The sequence below is a fragment of the Carassius gibelio genome, chromosome A7, assembly GCF_023724105.1.
Source record: "Carassius gibelio isolate Cgi1373 ecotype wild population from Czech Republic chromosome A7, carGib1.2-hapl.c, whole genome shotgun sequence".
NCBI lineage: Eukaryota > Metazoa > Chordata > Actinopteri > Cypriniformes > Cyprinidae > Carassius > Carassius gibelio.
The window spans coordinates 4505759-4526026 of NC_068377.1; the positions used below are offsets into that span (position 1 = coordinate 4505759).

The 20268-nt window shown below is 35.1% G+C and overlaps 1 protein-coding gene across 2 annotated transcripts; it reads left to right on the plus strand.

The window, feature by feature from the left end:
• The first annotated feature begins 268 nt into the window (after window positions 1-268).
• LOC128016468 (myozenin-2-like) lies at window positions 269-12917 on the plus strand. Of its 2 annotated transcripts, none has more exons than XM_052600990.1 (6): window positions 269-428; window positions 1891-1977; window positions 4919-5085; window positions 5178-5292; window positions 10165-10348; window positions 11078-12917. In XM_052600990.1, exons 2-6 carry the CDS (start codon window positions 1896-1898, stop codon window positions 11316-11318), a joined length of 789 nt encoding a protein of 262 aa, XP_052456950.1. In that variant the 5' UTR covers window positions 269-428; window positions 1891-1895; the 3' UTR covers window positions 11319-12917. The 2 variants fall into 2 exon arrangements, with proteins under 2 accessions (XP_052456950.1, XP_052456951.1); XM_052600991.1 differs by lacking the exon at window positions 269-428 and adding an exon at window positions 1692-1755.
• The last annotated feature ends 7351 nt before the right edge of the window (window positions 12918-20268 follow it).

Consider the following 20268-nt stretch of genomic DNA (forward strand, 5'->3'; position numbering starts at 1 on the left):
GACCCCTTTAACAATCCTGGACAAAACCATCTCACGTCATATTTCTGACTCAGTTTTGACTAGCAGATTACAAACTACTACAAATCATATTACACTCATTCACAGTAGAAACTAGGCCATTGACCATGTTAACCAAAACTTAAGTGACCGAACTGAAACCTAAGAATGAATGAACTTGTGCAAACACAGTGAAGTCATAACCTGAGCAGACACCTGCTGTCTCCGTTACACTCAAAAGTGTCAACGTATGTCTGTTTGTGTGTGTGTGATCAGTGCTATTTATAACTTCATGCTAGCGAAAGCGGACAGACTAACAGCTGGCCATCGCTCTGACAGCCCTCCGTTTGGCCAGAGCCCCCCAGTCCTGCTCAGAGAGAAACCCAGCACAGATCCAGACTGAGCTCTCGACACAACCTGACACGGCGCAGGTAAGAGCCCTGCCTCGGCCGCTCATGCAGCAGGGACGCTTGGGTTGTGTGTGCAGTTTGTTATAAGTTCTGTCAAGGTTTCTGACTGCCATCATCAGCTGTCAGCTGTCACTAACTACATTAGCCTATACTGACTGTGCTGGTCATATGTGATATATGCACACGGTTGGATTCACATACTGATGTCATTTCTGTATTTGTGAAATATGTTGTGAAAATGAACTGAAATGCATTAAACTAAAAAAACAATACTTATTATGGACAAACTTTAAAAGAATAAACTTCAATGCCAACTGAATGTAATGTTTCTGGATCCTTAAGTGCATGCTAATTACAATCACATGAAGATATATATATATTAAATGCGATTCGCTGAACTTTAGAGTGATTTTTGACTCACTAAGTCAAAAATGTTTCTTTAAATATAATTTCATAATTCTATTGTTTTTTAAATATGTTTAAAGTGTTGAATGTGTTGACAATAATTTCTGGCAAACTAAAATATATTTTACTGCCATTTCTATTGAAACTTGTATGTCATGTATTTTAATAAATTTGTAATTACCCATTTGTAATGATTAATTTGCAATTTAGTACATTTAAATTTAAATATATACACATGTACTACCCATATTATGTAAGATTGAATAACACACTACAGTAAAAATTATAATCAAGTAATTTACATGTGCTTTAGTATGTTCGTCGACACATTAAAATAAGTGTGTTTCTTTAAAGCACAACAAAAGATATATATTTTTTTATTCTTTAAAGCAACATGTAAATACCACAGTACTGTACATGCATATGGTCAAATAAACTTTTTTTAATTATCGTCTTTGCAGTTGGTGGGTATCAGTGATGTTTTAGCGTTATTTCTATATTATTATTATAGTATTTAGCACTTTTTATAATGGTATGTATTTCATATACTTCTATTTAGGAATATTTTTATTTCATTTTTAATTTTAGTAATTTTAAATACAGTGAGCTGCTAATAACATCTCTAATTTTGTAATTTTAATGTCAGGGTTTTTAATACTTTTAGCATCTATATAGACACTAGTGGGTATTCTGGGCCGTTAGACAGCTTTCCATTTGAGATTTGAGTTACAGCATGTAAAAGGACAGTTATGGATGTAGACACAGATTCCACCTGCTAGACTCGTGTGGTGTGACATCACACCCTTCAGCAGTGTCCTGTCCAGTCGGATCTATATCTGCCAGTCCCTCGCAGATCTACACGGGAGCGCTGCCTTTGCTGGGCCATCACGTTTAATTGCTCAGGGTTATTTAAAGGGATGTGCTAGTGTCAGCCTTTCAGCAGGTGTAAAAATTATCACAGTCCACTGGACTATAAATGTGATTATGTGTTTGCTCTGTTGTGTAGTTTCTGGAAATGTGTGAGATTATAAGGGCCAAAATGTAGGAGACTCATATTCCCTAACTTTGTTTTCTACAGACAGCATGTCTCGGCACACTCTGATGTCAACACAGGAGAGGAAAAAGCAGGCGGCTGCTATTTGTAGAGAGATCCATGCCACTGATGGTATGAGCAATGATTCATTACCAACCTCTCTCTCTCTATATATGTGTGTGTGTGTGTGTGTGTGTGTGTGTGTGTGTGTACATATTCAAAAGATAAGGGTCAGTAAGATTTTTATGCTTTTGAAAAATGTCTCTTGAAATGAGCCTTTGCTCAACAAGGCTCCATTTATTTCATAAAATCATATAGTAAAAATTATAATATTGTAAAAAAAAAAATACAATTTAAAATAACAAATTTTATTATTCCTTAAAATGTAGTTTATATCTGCAGTGAAAGCTTTCATTACTGCAGTTATTATTAATTTCTTATAAAAAATAAATATAAAAACATACTTTTAAGTAGCTCCCTAAACCTTGTAATATAATCCGGAACCCAAACATGCTAGGCTAATCATGGTAGCACTTTATTTTACAGTCCTGTTCCTCATGTACATACTATGTACTTATTATAGTAATTACAATAACTATGTAATAACTAGGTACTCTGAACCTACCCCTAAACGTAACCCTACCCCATGTAGTTACCTTGTTTTACCAGAACTTTCTTAGATAAATACACTGTAAGTACACTATAAGTACATGTAAGTACACGTACTGTAAAAATAAAGTGCAACTCTAATCATTGTATATTTAACTATTAACACATGTTAAAACACTGGTGAGATTTGTGTATTCGCATTACTGGTGACTACATTAACTAAACACTGGACAGCTAAAAATACTAATCCGTAGAAATGTATTACTACCAAGAGCAACTAATCCTTTTGTAGTTGTCTGTTTGAAATTCTATTTTGAGGAGCGGACAGCTGATTGGCTGACGGCTGACTGCAAGATGGTGCTTGACAGCTGTAAGAAAAAACTAGCAGGATACATTTTCATCCTTTGATAGGCCTATTAGAGCTCCCAAAGTGACCTGCAAATTTGGTACAGCTGACATACAAATAAATTGAATTGTTCGGAATCATTTGTAGAGGTTTGACTGCACAGGATGGAAGTTCAGTCAGAAATGACGAGGGCCCAGATGAGAAGTTGTGCAGCATGCTTCGTTAGGAAGGGCCTGATCTTTCTGATGTTGTGCAATGCAAACTACATGATCAAACCATTTTTGAAATGTGGTCTTTGAAGGTCAGCTGGTAATCAAAGATCACAGCAATATTTCGGACCGAACTCGATGGCGTAATTGTTGACAAACCCAGCTGTCGGAGTGGCAGAGAAGACAAGAAGCTCAGAACATACCTGTCTTTAATTAAGCAGCCCTAAACACCATGATTCGCTGGTTCAGGTGTGTTTGATTAAGGTTGAAGCTGAACTCTGCAATATGGTAGATCTACAGAAGCAGGGTTGGAGATCCTGTTAAAGGGATTTTTCTACAAAACGTAAAAAAAAATAAAAAAACAGCCAACGCCTTAAAAGGCAAACATAGAAACATTAGGTATCATTTGATTCGGTATGACGTTCCAAATCTAATGAGATCAATCTTATGATTTTTGGGCAAACTACACAGAAGTTATAAGCAGAAAGGTCAATTTTTCTATCTTTTGACCAGTAGGTGGTGCACTGTGCTGAAACAACTCATGGCTCTCAGGTCATGCTTGGTATAACATTGACCAAGTTTGGTCGGAATCCGAAGTGTTGGGAAGATATAGCCCCATGTCAAATTTTGTGCGTATTTCATTAAATTTGTTCATGTATTTTACAAGAACGGTTTGGTATATTGGAAATATTGCTTGATAGAAACTGGCAGTTGTGAGTTACAAAGTCACATTTGATATAAATAGCAAATCTGAGACAAACTCACAATTGCGAGATATGAACTTGCAGAATTAAGAGTTTAAATCTTGTGATTCTGACTTTATTTCTCACAAATGCACGCTTACATCCCACAATTCTGACTTTATAACTTGCAGTTGTGACTTTATATCATGCAATTCAGAGAAAAAAAAAAAGTTCCATAGTTTAAATCTCCCTTTAAGGGGTGCGAAGGCGGGGACTATTTGGAATTTTCACGTACACTTAAAGAGGTATGATTGTACAGTTACATTCAAGCCATTTTAAAACATATTTAAACAAACAAAAAAAAATTGGATGTAATTTGGATGATAAAACATCAGTTTTAATGGATACTAGCTAGTGACTGCAGGGGCAAATACATTTTCAAAATGATGTAGTTGTAGAATATTGTGTCAAACTTAGGTTATGTTTACACAACAGTGATTTAGTCAAAAACAGTTACGTTTTTCCCTTACATTTTTTAAAAGTTTCACATATACACGACAACATTTTCAAAGCGATTCGCGTTTACACATATCCGCAAAATGGTCAAAAATGCTGTATTACGTATGCCAGGCCAGTTGTTGGCACTGTGACCTTGTTAGTAAACAGTACCTGTGGGGAAGTGACTATTATATGATGAAATATGATGTGAATATTGAAAACTTATCTGAATTCTGTAGCAATGCCAAAGAATCTGTGACTGTTTCACTGTACATATTCTTATGAATGTTTATTTGTTTTTGTACTTGTTGCGAGTTGTATATGTTTGTACAAATCTTTGTATAATTTTTGCATAATAAAATAAATAAATAAACAGAAGATTTAAAGATTTTTTTTAAAAAAATCAACTGTTGGTTGTAATATTGGTGAAGTAAATCCAGACTTTGCTGAAGAAGTATTGGCAAACTCCTGAGCAGTGACAACAGCACCATATACTCCGCCATTGTTTGTTTGACTGTTTGATGTACTATGCACGCGCATGACGTCACCATTTTCAAAGATTCCCGCATTGGGTGTTTACACAGAAAACAATAACGTTGACGTTTTCAAAAATGTGCACTTTGAAACCCGTTTTCAAAAATATTCATTTTCAGTCCCCAAAACGGCATTGTCGTGTAAATGGACAGGCAAAACACATAAAAAGTTTACCGTTTTACTCTTTTCCACAGAACCAGAGATGGATCTAGGGAGGAAAATTAGCGCACCGAAGGAGATCATGTTGGATGAACTTTCCTTAGCATCAAACAGGGGCTCCCGTCTGTTCAAGATGCGGCAGATGCGCTCAGAGAAATACACCTTTGAAAGTATTCAGAATGAAGTCAACACACAGCACAATGTGAGTGTCACCCGTCAAACATGTGTGGTTCATTTACAATCCAGATAATCACAATTCTCCATGGAGTGATTATTCTATTTTTCTTTTCTCAGATTGATGCCATTTCTCAGGGCGCAAGTGCTAAAATGACAAACATTTTAAATAATGAACACTGTCTTGGGGATGACCAGGTACCAAATACACTTAACCCTGAGACTATTGCCCCAGGTTAGTAAACATCAATTTCTTGATACTATCATGTTTTTAGGGGTCCAAGCACTGCATTTATACTGTTTTGCCAAGTGTAATTTTCTGCCCTAAAATGTCTGGTTGTCAGAGACCGTATAGAGATCTCAAACATTTACATTACATTTAGTCATTTAGTAGAAGCTTTTATCCAAAGCGACTTACAAATAAGGACAATAAAACCAGTCAAAACTAACAAAAGAGCAGCCATATATGTATAGCAAGGTATAAATATATGTGTATATATATATGTGTGTATATATATATATATATATATATATATATATATATATATATATATATATATATATATATATATAGTAGCAGCTACTGGTAGCCAGTGCAAATTTATGAACGTGTGTTCTTTTCGGCTCAAATATTAATTTTTCAGCTGCATTTTCAAATAATTGTTTAGGTTTGATAGAAGTGGCTGGAAGACCTGCCAAGAGAGCATTGCAATAGTCCAGCCAGGATAGAACAAGAGCTTGAATAAGGAGTTGTGTTGCATGTTCTGAAAGAAAGGGCCTGATCTTCCTAATGTTATACAAAGCAAATCTGCAGCACCTGGCAGTTTTAGCTTTGGTCTGAGATATTCAGCTTATCATTGATCACAACTCCAAGGTTTCTAGCTGTTTTTGAAGGAATTATGGTTGATGAGCCCAACTGGATGGTGAAATTTTGATAAAGTGATGGGTTTGTTGAAACCACAAGCAGTTCTGTCTTAGCCAGGTTGAGTTGAAGGTGATGGTGCATCATCCAACAAGAAATGTCTGTTAGACAAGCTGAGATGCGAGCAGCTACCGTCGGATCATCAGGATGGAATGAGAGGTAGAGTTTAGTGTCATCAGCATAGCAGTGGTATGAAGGGCCATGTTTCTGAATGTCAGAACCTAATGATGCCTTGTAGACAGAGAAGAGAAGTGGTCCAAGAACTGAGCCCTGAGGCACCCCAGTAGCTAGATGTTGTGAAATGGACACCTCACTTCTCCAAGATACCTTGAAGGACCTAATTGAGAGGTAAAACTCAAACCACTGACCTGAGGTTCCTGAGATGCCATTTTCCAATAGGATTGACAGGAGAATCTGGTGGTTGACCATATCAAAAGCAGCAGATAAATATAGAAGATTTGGAAGCTGCTCTTGCAAGTCTTAGGGCTTCAACAAGTGAAAGCAAGGAAGTCTCGGTCGAATGTCCACTTCTGAAGTCAGATTGGTTGCTGTCCAGGAGGTTGTTCTGTGTGAGAAAGGCAGAGACTTGGTTAAACACAGCTCGTTCAAGTGTTTTTGCAATGAAAGGTAGAAGGGAATCCGGTCTGTAAAAAGAGTTCTCTAAAAGAGTTTGGTTAAGAGTGGGTTTCTTAAGTAGTGGGGTTATACAAGCCTGTTTAAGTGTTGAGGGAAAAACACCAGTTTTGAAGGGATGTGTTAACGATGTGAGTGAGTGCAGGTACAATTGCAGGATAAATGGCTTGAAGGAGATGAGATGGAATAGGATCAAGTGGACAAGTAGTAGGATGTTTGAAAAGGATAAGTTTAAAGACTTCTGCTTCAGAGAGTGGAGAGAATGATGAAAATGAGTGTAAGTTTGCTGTTAAGATGTGTTTGACAGTTTGTGGTGTGGCAAATTGTGCACTGAGGTTTGTCATATTATTAATGAAGAATGTGACAACGTCGAAAAATTAGAAATTTGAAACCAAACTCTGTGGGATGGTTTCAAATCCCCACATGGGACACTAGATCAAGACCCTGATGAAAGGTCTGATGAAGATATAAAGCCAATGGTTTGCCATAGACCATTTTTGACTCTGACCTGTATTTTCTCAATGTGAAGTCCAAATTTTACATTTTGTACACATAGATCTCAGAATATTTTGAGAATGAAAATGCTTATAATTATATATATATATATATATATATATATATATATATATATATATATATATATATATATATATAATAACAATAAAAAATAAAAATAAAATTATTGTTATTACAGTTTATAGGTGATGTTAATAGTGAATAGTAATAATAATAAACTGTAAACATAATTATAGAATAGATTGCACTAAAATTGTTTCACATTTGATGTCAAGTAAAAAGAATTTGGTTGTAACAATTGATTTTTTTTTTTCAGATGAGAAAAAAAGTTTTTAAACTCAAGACAAGTACTAAAATCCAAAACCAGCAAAATGTTACACTGATTATTTGTTACATAACAACTGATTTTCAAAACCAAGTTTCAAAACTCAGATAATTAGACAAAACTAAGCATATGTAGTACTTAAATTGAAGTTGTTCAATTGTTCAAATGTGTGTGTGGTGTTCAAAAAGGAAATGTAAAAAAAAAAAAAGGTGGGCACTACCCACCCTCCAACACACACATCATCCCAATAAGGAAATTAAATATAGCATTTACTTTTTGGGGGGGAGGGGGGGTTTGTGCTAGATACTGTTAACTACATATTCTACATCTTGAGCATGTAATTCCTGTGTGAACGGTGGCTGTAGTGCCCAAACAGGAAGTGTGTTAAGTGTTTCCTGTATCCTTTAAGTGGTGGCACAGAGCATCAGCCAGCCACGATAACATCATAAACAGATCGTATCCTTATCACTCCCATGGCCTCATCTAGCCTTGGGGTTCAGCCACCATTCCCAGATCGGTGGATGAACACATATTTACAATGCATCCTGCTATTTTAATGACTTTGAGGCCTCATTTGGACGGGGAGGGGAAGATACAAAGCCAGCAGTTGAATTTTTGATAATAAATAAACAAGATTCAAATCAGATGAAGTCCCAGAGTGTGAGAGATAGAAGCCACTGGTATCACGCTATGCAATTTTATTTTTTTAGTGTAGTTTAGTTTTTTGTTTTGTTTTTATTTTTTTATATTATTATTATTTATTTATTTTTTTTAGTTTAGTTTAGTTTTTTTTATTTAGTTTTTTATTTATTTTATTTTTTGTTTTGTTTAGTTTTTTTTAGTTTAGATTCATTTAGTTGTTTTGTTGTGCAAAGTTAAACCAAAACTGAATTCTTGACAAGGCATATTTGTACAGCTAAATCATTGAATGCAAAGAAAAAAAACTGAAATAACACCATCCATAGACATTTTTTATCCTTCTTTTAGCCAATTACTTTTTCTGTGTCACTAGTCAGCAAGCCTAAACTGCCTCCTAATGAGAATTTTTTCATAGCTCATCAGTGTCTTGATGTGTCAGCACATTGCCGCATGAAAACAGTGTCTAAAAACGAATTCCTCGAATTCCTTATGAAAGTTTCTCTGAGGCCCGTTGAACTGCCCAGACCCTCAGCGCTGAAACCAATGCATTTTGTTCTGCTTCCTTGAGGCCGATAAACTGGAGAAGGAGACTGTCCTCAGCGGGAGGCTGATATATGACAGAACACCCACATTATGTAACTTGTTTTGGGCTTGCTGGCCCTGCAGTGAACAGCAGTTTGAGATATAATCATTTTGAAGGGTCACCCTGTATTCCTCCACAGCATGTTTTAGGACCTTGTGAAGCCTTTCACTTCTTTTTCTTAGTTTCTAATTTCTTTTATGCTTCACTAGCAATGCAAACAAATGGGATCAATGACATAAACACTGAGCTGCATTGGTTACACTGCGGTCTGCCTTATATTATGAAGGCATACATGTGGTCAAGTCACTTTTATTAAGGGATAGCTCACAAAACAATGAAAACTAAAGCAGGCCACGTGTGTCCTTGACCTTTAGGCATCTCCCTGTATTCCCTCTGCTGATGCTAATTTTTCATTTTCAAACATGCTTTGTCCTGATCTTAGACTTGAGCACTTCTTATTTTGCAGTTGTCTTCAGCAGACTATCTTTGTGTTTTTCTTTCTGTTTATCAGCATTATTGTTTTTCAAGTAATGTTAAATGATCCCTTGTGAAAAAGAAGTGTCCTTCACTGTATTAAATGTGCACTTGTTGTATACTTCAAAACTTCAAAGTATATTTTAGAAGAGAGTACTTGCAGATAATAGCAATGAAACAGAAAAAATATTTAAGAGTATTTAAAGTGAATACTTACGTGTGTGTGTGTGTGTGTGTGTGTGTGTGTGTGTGTGTTAGTATTCATGTATTAGTGCTTATTAGTTAGTAAGGTAGTTGTTAAATTTGTGTTCAGCCAATAAGCTACTTCATTGCTAATAAGCAAAATTGATCTCCTAAAAGTGTTACCAAAAATGTTTAATTCAAAGTGTAATTTTCACATTTAAAAAAGTTTTTTTTTCAAGTCAAATTTAAAACTTCACCTTTGTCATGTTTTAAAAAAATATATATATATATATATTGATGTATTGACGAACATACTAAAGCACATGTAAAATACTGGATTTTATAATTTAATTTATTAAATTTTTATTATTTTTTTAATGCTATTGATGTTACTTTACATCAGTATAAATTACATTTAATATATATATATATATATATATATATATATATGTGTGTGTGTGTGTGTTTGTATGTATATATACTGTATGTTTGTCAGTACATTCAGCAGTACATCTGAACCATTTTTTAAAGACAATACAATTATGACGTTACAAATAACAATGGTGGTCTAAAAGTGTGTCGAAAAGCAAAGTTCAGCAAATTGCATTTAATATACATTTAAACTATAAAAAAATGTCATTTAATTGTGCATAACATGCAAGTGTCTAAAAACATTATATTCAGTCCACACTTAATATTGTTTTAAAATATCTATTATTTCTGTGGAAACTCTTTTGAAAGGCATTCTAAAGCTTACCTCTATTTCACAGGTTTTTTTTGGTCAATGTACCATGTTATATAATAAATCTTGTTTTTTTCATGCGTTCAATAGGTTACGCTGGTCCCTTGAAGGATGTTCCAGCAGAGAAGTTCAACTTTACAGCAATGCCCAGATCCTACCAGTCGCCCTGGGAACAGGCCCTCATCAGTGACCCCTCTCTGGCCGAAACGCTGGTCGCCCGCATGCCTGAGCCCCAAACCAGACAAGAGATTCCCCAATACAAGAGCTTCAACAGGTCAGATATATATATAGCTGCTTCTTCAACTAATTCTGTTTGAATCAACCATGCATATGTATTTAAAAATCCAGTACCTGTTTTATTTTAGTATTATTTATTAATATTTTATAGAGTATTTTGAATTACTATTTATTTAAATATTTTCAGTTTTAGTCTTTTTGTTGTTTTGTTATTTTATTAATGAGTATTATTCTAATTTTTCTATTTATCCCAATTTTAGCCATTTTTTTTTCAGTTAGTTGCAAAGGACACTTTTTTTAAGCTCTGCAAGTTTCCATTTTTCATCTAATATTTATATTTTAAACAATGTTTTAATAATTTTAGTTAACAATAACAACACTTTTGCAGATTATGTTTAGACAATTACACTCCATTCTGTTATGTAATGCCCACTTTTCATCCATTTCTAATATAAAATAATAACAGGCCCTTTTTCTCTTTGTACATCCTGCAGCATATGCAAATTCAAAGCAAAATGGTTTCTGAACGCTGTTTCATGTTGACTTTGAAGAATAGTTGGCAAATGTTGGAAACCTTCCACTACTGAACATAAGAACTTGTTTTATGAGCAAAAAGCAAAACATTTATTCATTCAGCAAGATATACCTTTACCTAAAATGTTTCTGGTTTTGTATTATCTGCCTCCCCTTTTGCTGTAAGATTGTTTTTGTTGTGTTGTCTAATAAAACCATAGGGACTCATGTTTTGTCACTCCTCTAATTGAAGGGTGGCTATTCCATTCGGTGGTTTTGGCAAGGCACCCAAAGTCCCTGTTAAACCTGTGGATGTGAACCCCAGCCTCCCCAGTCCTGTGATCGCAGCACCCGCGGGGGTTAAACGGCCCACCTTCAACAGAACGGCCTCGGGCTGGGTGACTGACAGCGCCCCCTTGATGCTTCCCAGCATCCCCCTTGAGCCCATATCATCAATGTCTTCCACATTTATCCCCGAGTCAGATGAACTCTGAGTGTTATCCTTATCATTGTGAGCTTGATTGTCACTGGAATATACATTACTGGTTAAATGTTTGGACTAATTAAAATGTCTTATTGTTTTTGAAAGAAGCAAGGCTGCATTTATTTGATTAAAAATAGAGTAATATTTAGAAATTTGCATTTTTTTGTCAAATTTAAATTATTTCTGTATCCAGAACAGAATTTTCAGCATTATTACTCCAGTCTTCAGTGTCACATGATCTTTCAGAAATCATTATAATATGCTGATTTGCTGTTCGGGAAATATTTTTGATTATTATCAGTGTTGAAAACAGTCGTGCTGCTTAATATTTTGTGGAAGCTATTATACAGTTCAAATGTAAGAGAAAGAAAGAAAGAAAGAAAGAAAGAAAGAAAGAAAGAAAGTCAGACTTCTCTTCAGCAAAGATGCATTAAATACTGTTTAAATTCTATCTATCTTAAAAAAAAATTATCATGGTTTCTACAAAAATATGAAGAAGGACAACTGTTCTTTGAAAATTCAGTTTTTCATCAAAGGAATAAATTACATTTATAGTATATTCAAATAAAAAACTATTATTTTAAATTCTAAAAATACTTCACAGTATCACTGTTTTTACTTTATTTTTGATCAAATACATACGGCCTTGGAAATTACATTAAAAACCTTTAAAAATCTAGATTAAATACACAATCAGAAAAAAAGAGGTACAAAAGCCGTCACTAGAGTGTTATCTTTTCAAAAGATTCACCTGTGTACCTTATTTTACCCTAAATGTGTGTATTAGTACCTCAAGGATACATATTAGTACCGTTTCAAAAGATATTGGCCCAGTTTTTTTACCTTTATTTCTGAGAGAATACATAGTAAATGTAGCATATTGAAAACGTAAGACTCTCAAGTAAGGCTATTAAATGGTATAGTGATTGATTTTTGCTCTTTGGATTATTGGAAGTGTCTCCTAATGTTGATCTAATACCATATCTCTAAGCTAAATGTAACCCAAAGACTAGAAGAGCTTGCCATTAAGCCCACCCAAACCTGTAAATATGTATTTATAAAGGGCTGACATCAATATTTAATTAAATTATTGAATAAACATAAAGCTAAATGAACTTATGTTTCAAAGCTTTAAATGTAGTATTTGGCATAAAACAACATATTTTCAAAATGCACTATAGAGGTCAATTAAAATCCAGCAGTGCGTGCCTACTGTATGCTTGTGTCCGTTCTCTCACTATCAAGGTCAGAGTCTCCAGGGCGACAAATTGAATCTGTTTTCCTGATGCAGCTGAGATGAGCGATGAGTCCCTTAGCTTTCGTAAAGCTGCTGTCTCTTGCTTTCTATCAGACAGGCGCTGATGGGCACCGCTCACGTCCGTCACTGCTCAACTTCAGCCTGTTTAGCCTCAGCTGCGTCTGTACCTAACATTAAACAGATGCAATGGAATAAAAAGGAAAATGTGTTGAAATTTTTTTTTTTCATTGCCTACAATGCTCTCTGGGATACGTGACTCTGGTTGATTGACCTTTGTCCTTAAAACCTATTTCTTAGTTTTATGTTTCTCTCTATCATCTCACATAATAAAACAATTTAAATACACATCAACATGTTGTGTCTATATTGTTTATTTATTGGTTAAGTAGCTGTGTAATAAGCAGGATGGTGTGTGTTCAGCCTGTCATTATGACTAAATTAACCCCTTCTGAAGGATACCAGAGCTTTTTTGACATCAGGGTCTTAAACAAATAGTTCACTCAAAAATAAAAAGTAAACCCAGACCTTCCAAGATGTCACTGAATTTATTTCTTCATCAGAAAAGATTTGGAGAAATGAATCATTGCAACAGTTGCTCACCAGTGGATGCTCTGCAGTGAATGGGTGCCGTCAGAATGAGAGTCCAAACAGCTGATAAAAACTTTGTGTTTGTAAGAAACCAATCCATCAAGATGATGTTTTTAACTTCAAACCGTCGCCTCTGGCTAAAATGCAAGTCCATAACCCAATAATATTTCTCTAATTTCTTCTAAATTAAACAGTTTTTCTATTTTATGGCTACGTTTTAATTAAAATGAGGCAATGAATAAATTAATAGGTCATAGGAATTTATTGCTATGACTTCATTAATTTCTTGAATGGTGGCATTATTTTTATGACAATTATGAATAATTCAAATTGATTATTATTATTATTCATAATAATTATTTTAAAATCATTTAATTACAGGAATGAGAATGTCATTGAGTTAATATAAATTAAATATTTTTTAGCATAATGGTAGGACATAAAAATTAAAAAAAATATATATATTTTATTCAATTTTTATAATTTATTATTATTTGTAATTTTTTTTGTTGTATTATTATTTTTTATAATCATAAACAAATTGTGATCAGATCAAATACTGGAAAATCCAATTGCCGATCATTAATCTGAATATTTGGAGGATGTGTCTTTGTTATGTCTTTATCTCTCTTTTTTTTATATACTGTAGCAGCATCTGCCACGGTGCTCATTTTTAACCCACAGCTCTGCTTCAGCACTAGACTGTGTAAAGGTGAGCACGTGTGTCATCCATACAGTGCATCATTTATTATCCAGTTAGATCATCTGAATCTGCAGCGACGAGCACACAAAGGCAAGCAACTGAACATCAGCATGTTTTTTTCTGACTCAGGCTGAGGCTAATTGGTTGGCTTTTCTCCAGAAGCTTCTGTTTGCCTACACACTCAGTTAGCTATGAGGACTAAACTCAGTGTTATACTGCGCTCAATGCTCTCAACGACTTGTAATAAAAAATGTAAAAAAAAATGTAATTAAGCAGATATGTACAGACATAGATCCATGCATCATGTATTCCTTATAAAATAAAAGACATATTACATTTTTACGTAAAAAAAAAAAAAGCATAATGCACTTTTTTCATATTTCAGGGATCTCAGAAGCAGAAGACATCATGGCTGGGTATATGTCTATATTTACCATACTGTAATTCGCTGAAACACTAATGTACTGTAGCAGTGTAAAAAAAAAAAAAAAGGTAACATAGTGGTATAAATGTACATTCCATACATTTTTTTATTTTTTTTAAATAAAAACCTTTGCTAATTTTACAATGTTAATAACTGTGGAAATGTCATCACAGTTTGTGAAAAAGGACCGTTGGTCACCAACTGAACATTTAGCAGATACTTAATTAAATAATTAATCAATTAAAAACTTTGTTAAAAAGCACGATAATTTTCAGGTTGGAAACTGATTGATAGCAGATAATCTGTGATGTTGTGCATAAACCTGACAAGTTGACTAAAGGAATAAATCGCCAAATGGAAATTTGATAAAAATGTACAAATCCTTAATTAACAATAAATATATTTTGTCCACATCATGTGCAGGGTTCAATAAGAAATATTAATGATCCTAAAAATAAGCTCTACTTATATATATATATATATATATATATATATATATGTGTGTGTGTGTGTGTGTGTGTGTGTGTGTGTGTGTGTGTGTGTGTGTGTGTGTGTGTGTGTGTATGTGTGTGTGTGTGTGTGTGTGTGTGTCTACAGACAAGGGGTGGCTCATGTTTAATATTCAGTGTGTTTTTTATTTGTTTTTCATTTATTTTTTTAAGTGGGCACAGTTTCAGAAGATTTTGTCATCGAATTATTCAGCAGACTCTTGCCAAAACAAAAGTTAAAATAGGAAGTACCCAGTGTCCCACTGGCAGAGGACATGACTGTATTCCTGAACACGGTCTGTTTGATTCTGTCCCTCTTACAAGCTTCTCTGAATCCCTGCACTGGCCCTCAAGGAGCTCAGTCTAACTTGACATTGTTTATCAAGGGTTGGGCTGAACTTTTCTGTATCTTTGTAACATGTTTTTTTTTTTTTTTTATAAATATATTTTAAACGCACCTTGTTTTGGCAAACTGTTTGCTATGATAATAAGTGAACTCAGTATGGTGTGATGAACAGTCGGGCGTTTCCAGTTCCAGTGCTTCTTTGATCAACATCTAGCCAGACTTAGTGAGAGCTTCCTCCCTAATATCAGATCTACTACACAAGTGGACTACTTTCTTCTAACTTCTTCACTTTGGGAGCTACTAAAGTCTTCAGACAGCAAAGTCAGGTAAAGTTTTAATGAAGACGTTTCTGACCGTATACATCATCTCACTGCGGTTGTTCCTTGTAAATGCACCAGTTATCACTGCAGATTTAAAGTTGGTATGAAATGAAATGTGTGATTGACTTTTCACCTCCTTGAACAAAAATTAAAAAAAGAGAGAAGTCACTATAAACAATTAAAGATTTCATATGTTATAATATTTCATTTAATCAAATTTAAGATCAAATGTATTATATTTATCTTAATTTTTTTTTTTTATACTTCATAAAGAATTACACGTGCTACTCCGCACAGAGGAATAAACATCCTGTACAGTGGTTGATATTTAACCTACATTACCAGACTAACATTGCATGCTGCCAGATCTGTTGCTGTTGTAAGCGATTATCACACAATTAACCTCCTGAACTAATGCTGCTAATAACTGGCCTGCAGTCTGGACACTGAATAGTCCCATCAGGTGAACAAATAACAAACGAAGATGGCTAAGATCTAAAATTTGATTTGGGTAACAAAAAATGCCATAAGGTCAAGCGTAGGTTGTTTAGGACGTGGTAGAAAGGTGTGAAGGTCCCTGCTGAGCATTAATAAAAAAACAATGAATGCCGCTGCACCAGCGACTTTAGTCAGCATTGATCTCTGCACATAAACTGACAGAATGTGATTACAGGATAGGATAGGTACTTTATTAATTATGACCAACATGCAGCAGTCATCCAAGATTGAATGTAATGTAACTAGTGGCAATCATTACTAATACTATTGCACATACTTAGGATTAGAGTTTTGAACAAACCATTTAACCTGAGTGTTAAACCTTGTGTGTAACTCTGTGAGTGTGGTGCAAAAAGAGGTCCAGATGCATTTGAGACACACTGCACTCTGATCACTCAACCCAACCTCAACATACAAGATCCAGCGCGACCAACTGTAGATGCATTTTGTGTTTATTTAGGCCACATTAATGTCAAGTCAAGTCAAGTCACATTTATTTATATAGCGCTTTAAACAAAAACGTTTGTTTCAAAGCAACTGATCAACATTAATTAGGAAAACAGTCTGTCAATAATGCAAAATGATAGTTAAAGGCAGTTCATCATTGAATTCAGTGATCTCATCATCTCATTAGGAGCTTTCGCAACCCATGCATGAATCAGTCATGGATGAAACATGGATGGAGTAAGCGCTCAATTCAAACACTAATCATTACATCTTTCAAACAGAAAATGTAACTGTCCATATCATCACTGAAGTAGACTTAATATATTATACTATAATATATACTCACTGGCCAATTAATTTGATATACCTTGTTATTACCATTTTGGACCCCCTTTTGCCTTCAGAACTGCCTTAATTCTTCATGACATAGATTCAACAAGCTGTTGAAACATTCCTCAAATATTTTGGTCTATACTGACATGATAGCATCACACAGTTACTGCAGATTTGTCTGCTGCACATCCGTGATGTGAATCTCCCGTTCCACAACATCCCAAAGCTGCTCTATTGGATTGAGATCTGGTGACTGTGGAGTCTGAGATGATTTGAGACATGGTGCATTATCTTGCTGGAAGTAGCCATCAGAGGATGGGTACACTGTAGTCTTAAAAAGGGATACACATGGTCAGCAACAATACTCAGCTAGGCTGTGGTGTTTAAACAATGCTCAGTTGGTACTAAGGGGCCCAAGGTGTGCCAAGAAAACATCCTTCACACCATTACACCAGCACCACCAGCAGCAGCCTGAACCGTTGAGACAAGGCAGGATGGATTAATGTTTCATGTTTTTTTACACCAAACTCTGACCCTATCATCTGAATGTCGCAGCAGAAATCGAGACTCATCAGACCAGGCAACGTTTTTACAATCTTCTATTGTCCAATCTTGGTGAGCCAGTTCAAAATAGTAGCCTCCGTTTCCTGTTTTTGCTGACAGAAGCGTCACCCGGTGTGATCTTCTGCTGCTGTAGCCCATCTGTTTCAGGGTTTCAACGTGTTGTGCGTTCAGAGACGGTATTCTACATACATTGGTTGTAACAAGTGGTTATTTAAGTTACTGTTGCCTTTCTATCATCTCTAACCAGTATGACCATTCTTCTCTGACCTTGACATGAACAAGGCATGGATATTTTCTCTTTTTCGGATCATTCTCTGTAAACCCTGGAGATGGTTGTACATGAAAATCCCAGTAGATCAGCAGTTTTTGAAATACTCTGACCAGCACATCTGGCACAAACAATCATCCCACGTTCAAAGTCACTTAAATCCCCTTTCTTCCCCACTCACTTTGAACTTCAGAAAGTCGTCTTGACCTCATTTTCATCACATCACCACATCAGGACACCCTTGCATTACTTTTTATGACATATTATGTTGAGGTATGGTTCAATTTAAACAAGAACTATAATGTTATTTACTTTACACTCATACGTGGCTTGACACAAGGAATGCCACAGCTGAAACCCATGTCTTGCATACGTCTGTGTGTAGTGGTTCTTGAAGCACTGACTCCAGCTGCAGTCCACTCTTTGGGAATCTCCCCCACAATTTTGAATGGGTTTGGTTTCACAATCCTCGCCAGGGTGCGGTTATCCCTATTGCTTGTACACTTTTTTCACACATCTTTTCCTTCCCTTCACCTCTCTATTAATGTGCTTGGACACAGAGCTCTGTGAACAGCCAGCCACTTTTACAATGACCTTTTGTGTCTTGCCCTCCTTGTATAAGGTGTCAATGATCGTCTTTTGGACAACTGTCAAGTCAGCAGTCTTCCCCATGAATGTGTAGCCTACAGAACTTGACTGAGAGACCATTTAAAGGCTTTGCAGGTGTTTTGAGTTAATTAGCTGATTACAGTGTGGCACCAAGTGTCTCAATATTGAACCTTTTCACAATATTCTAATTGTCTGAGATACTGAATTTGGGATCTTCCTTAGTTGTCAGTTACAAACATCAAATTAAAAGAAATAAACATTTTGAAATATATCAATATGTGCGTAATGAATGAATATAATATACAAGTTTCACTTTTTGAATGGAATTAGTGAAATAAATCAACTTTTTGATGATTATCCAATTACATGACCAGCACCTGTATTTAGAGATTTCTAGGCCCCTAAACTGACCCCTTCCCCTAAACCTAAATATTTTGCAATATAAAACAATTTAAAAACAGATAAATATTAGAATTTCCTTCTTTTTTTTGTCAATGGCAGAAAATTGAAAAAAAAATTCAATTTGTTTTCTTTTTTTCATCCAACATAACAGGCAAATACAACTAAATTCACAATTTATAAAACAAAATAAGAAATGCTATTGGCTCTCATGTGTCTCGTGACCTGTTGTCATGCTTAAGTTTGGATATATCTTCTAAATGAGATGAAAGAAACATGTTGCTGTTTCATGTCCACTTTAAAGCTCAAGCTTTTTAAATTTTTAAAGATTGACCCTAAGTTCTTGTGCATTATATCAGCAAGTATAGATACTTTAGAGCAACTATACTTGTACCCACTACGAAACCAAGGTCCTAAACAAACCAAAGCATCATGTTTGAACTAGTGTGAACTGATTTTGCCTCAGCACACATCAATAGCAGCAGGCTGGGAATGACACACATCTACCAGCCCAATTATTTAATGACCTGCTGCCTTTAGGATCTCACCCCGTTTTAAAGCAACAGCCCAAATGAACTACACAGTTAATGCAAACGTAAAATATAATTAAGCCATATTTCTAACATGAGAACTGTGTAATGAAACTAACACTATTTATGCTCATAAGCCATGGCTCAAACTCCTGCTGTAAAATGAAAAAGGTACGCTCCATTTACCAACTAATGATCTTCTATAATCTTCTCTATGTCCTTATTATTATTCTACACTTGGTCCTGCAGACTGATAGTCTTTGTATCCAGGCATTTTAAGCCATTTTTATTCGAGGGTGTGTTTATAAACACAGACAACCATCGCATTTTCATTATATAGATGCTTTACATCCCATCAAACTGACTGCAAGTCATTTCAAGACCTTGAATATCAGAGAAGGAAGCATTATATGTTCTTAGGGGGAAAGACTTACAGAAGGAACATGTATTGTCTCTTAAATGGGCTTTCCAAGTACTTCCTTGGGAAAGGAATGTACCGTTCGGATACACCGTGACCTCTCTAAGAGCACTCAAATAATGTGCTTGATTTCCTTTTGCACTCAATTCCATTGGCCCATTCAAGTACAACACAATGGTCAATTACTGAATACATGTGCACTCTTACCTCCCATAAAGAGATATTTAGACAGCGATGATTAAATGGATATATGACTCAGATGAGAAGCAGCATTACACGGTGTAATGGACTATCAAACACAGTTAAATATTTTTCCCTCATCGTTTTATGTAACAGGATTGGACAGATGGTGTCCAGATAACAGCAGTCTTACATCACAAGGCACCAGACTACTGCTTTCATCACCAGATAGAAGAGTATAATAAATAATACAAAGTCGTTAAATGTCCAAAGCTGACAATACATGAGCACTGATCAAACTTCATGAAGGGAATCCTTTGGGTATGTTCACAAGACAATATTAAACTACTGCATACTGCCCAGTGTATACTGAAAGGTTTATTGTGGATTTTAAAGGAACTGAGTGCTTTATTTTTTGCACTTGTAATAATAAGAATATTGCTAGTATATTGGCATGTTATTATTTTTTTGATCACAGTATGCATTTCAAAATTGAGGGGGTTTTTTTGCACTCTTTTTGAAGTAATTTGTATTAGATATTGAAAATATAATTGCATGACTACAATATTTGTTTGTGTATATTACTA

Bases quoted from the DNA above. Each gene is read 5' to 3' on its own strand.
- LOC128016468 (XM_052600990.1), top strand. From the start codon at position 1,896: ATGTCTCGGCACACTCTGATGTCAACACAGGAGAGGAAAAAGCAGGCG. The intron at 1,978-4,918 runs GTATGAGCAATG...TCTTTTCCACAG, and splicing joins AGAGATCCATGCCACTGATG to AACCAGAGATGGATCTAGGG. The intron at 5,293-10,164 runs GTTAGTAAACAT...TGCGTTCAATAG, and splicing joins CCCTGAGACTATTGCCCCAG to GTTACGCTGGTCCCTTGAAG.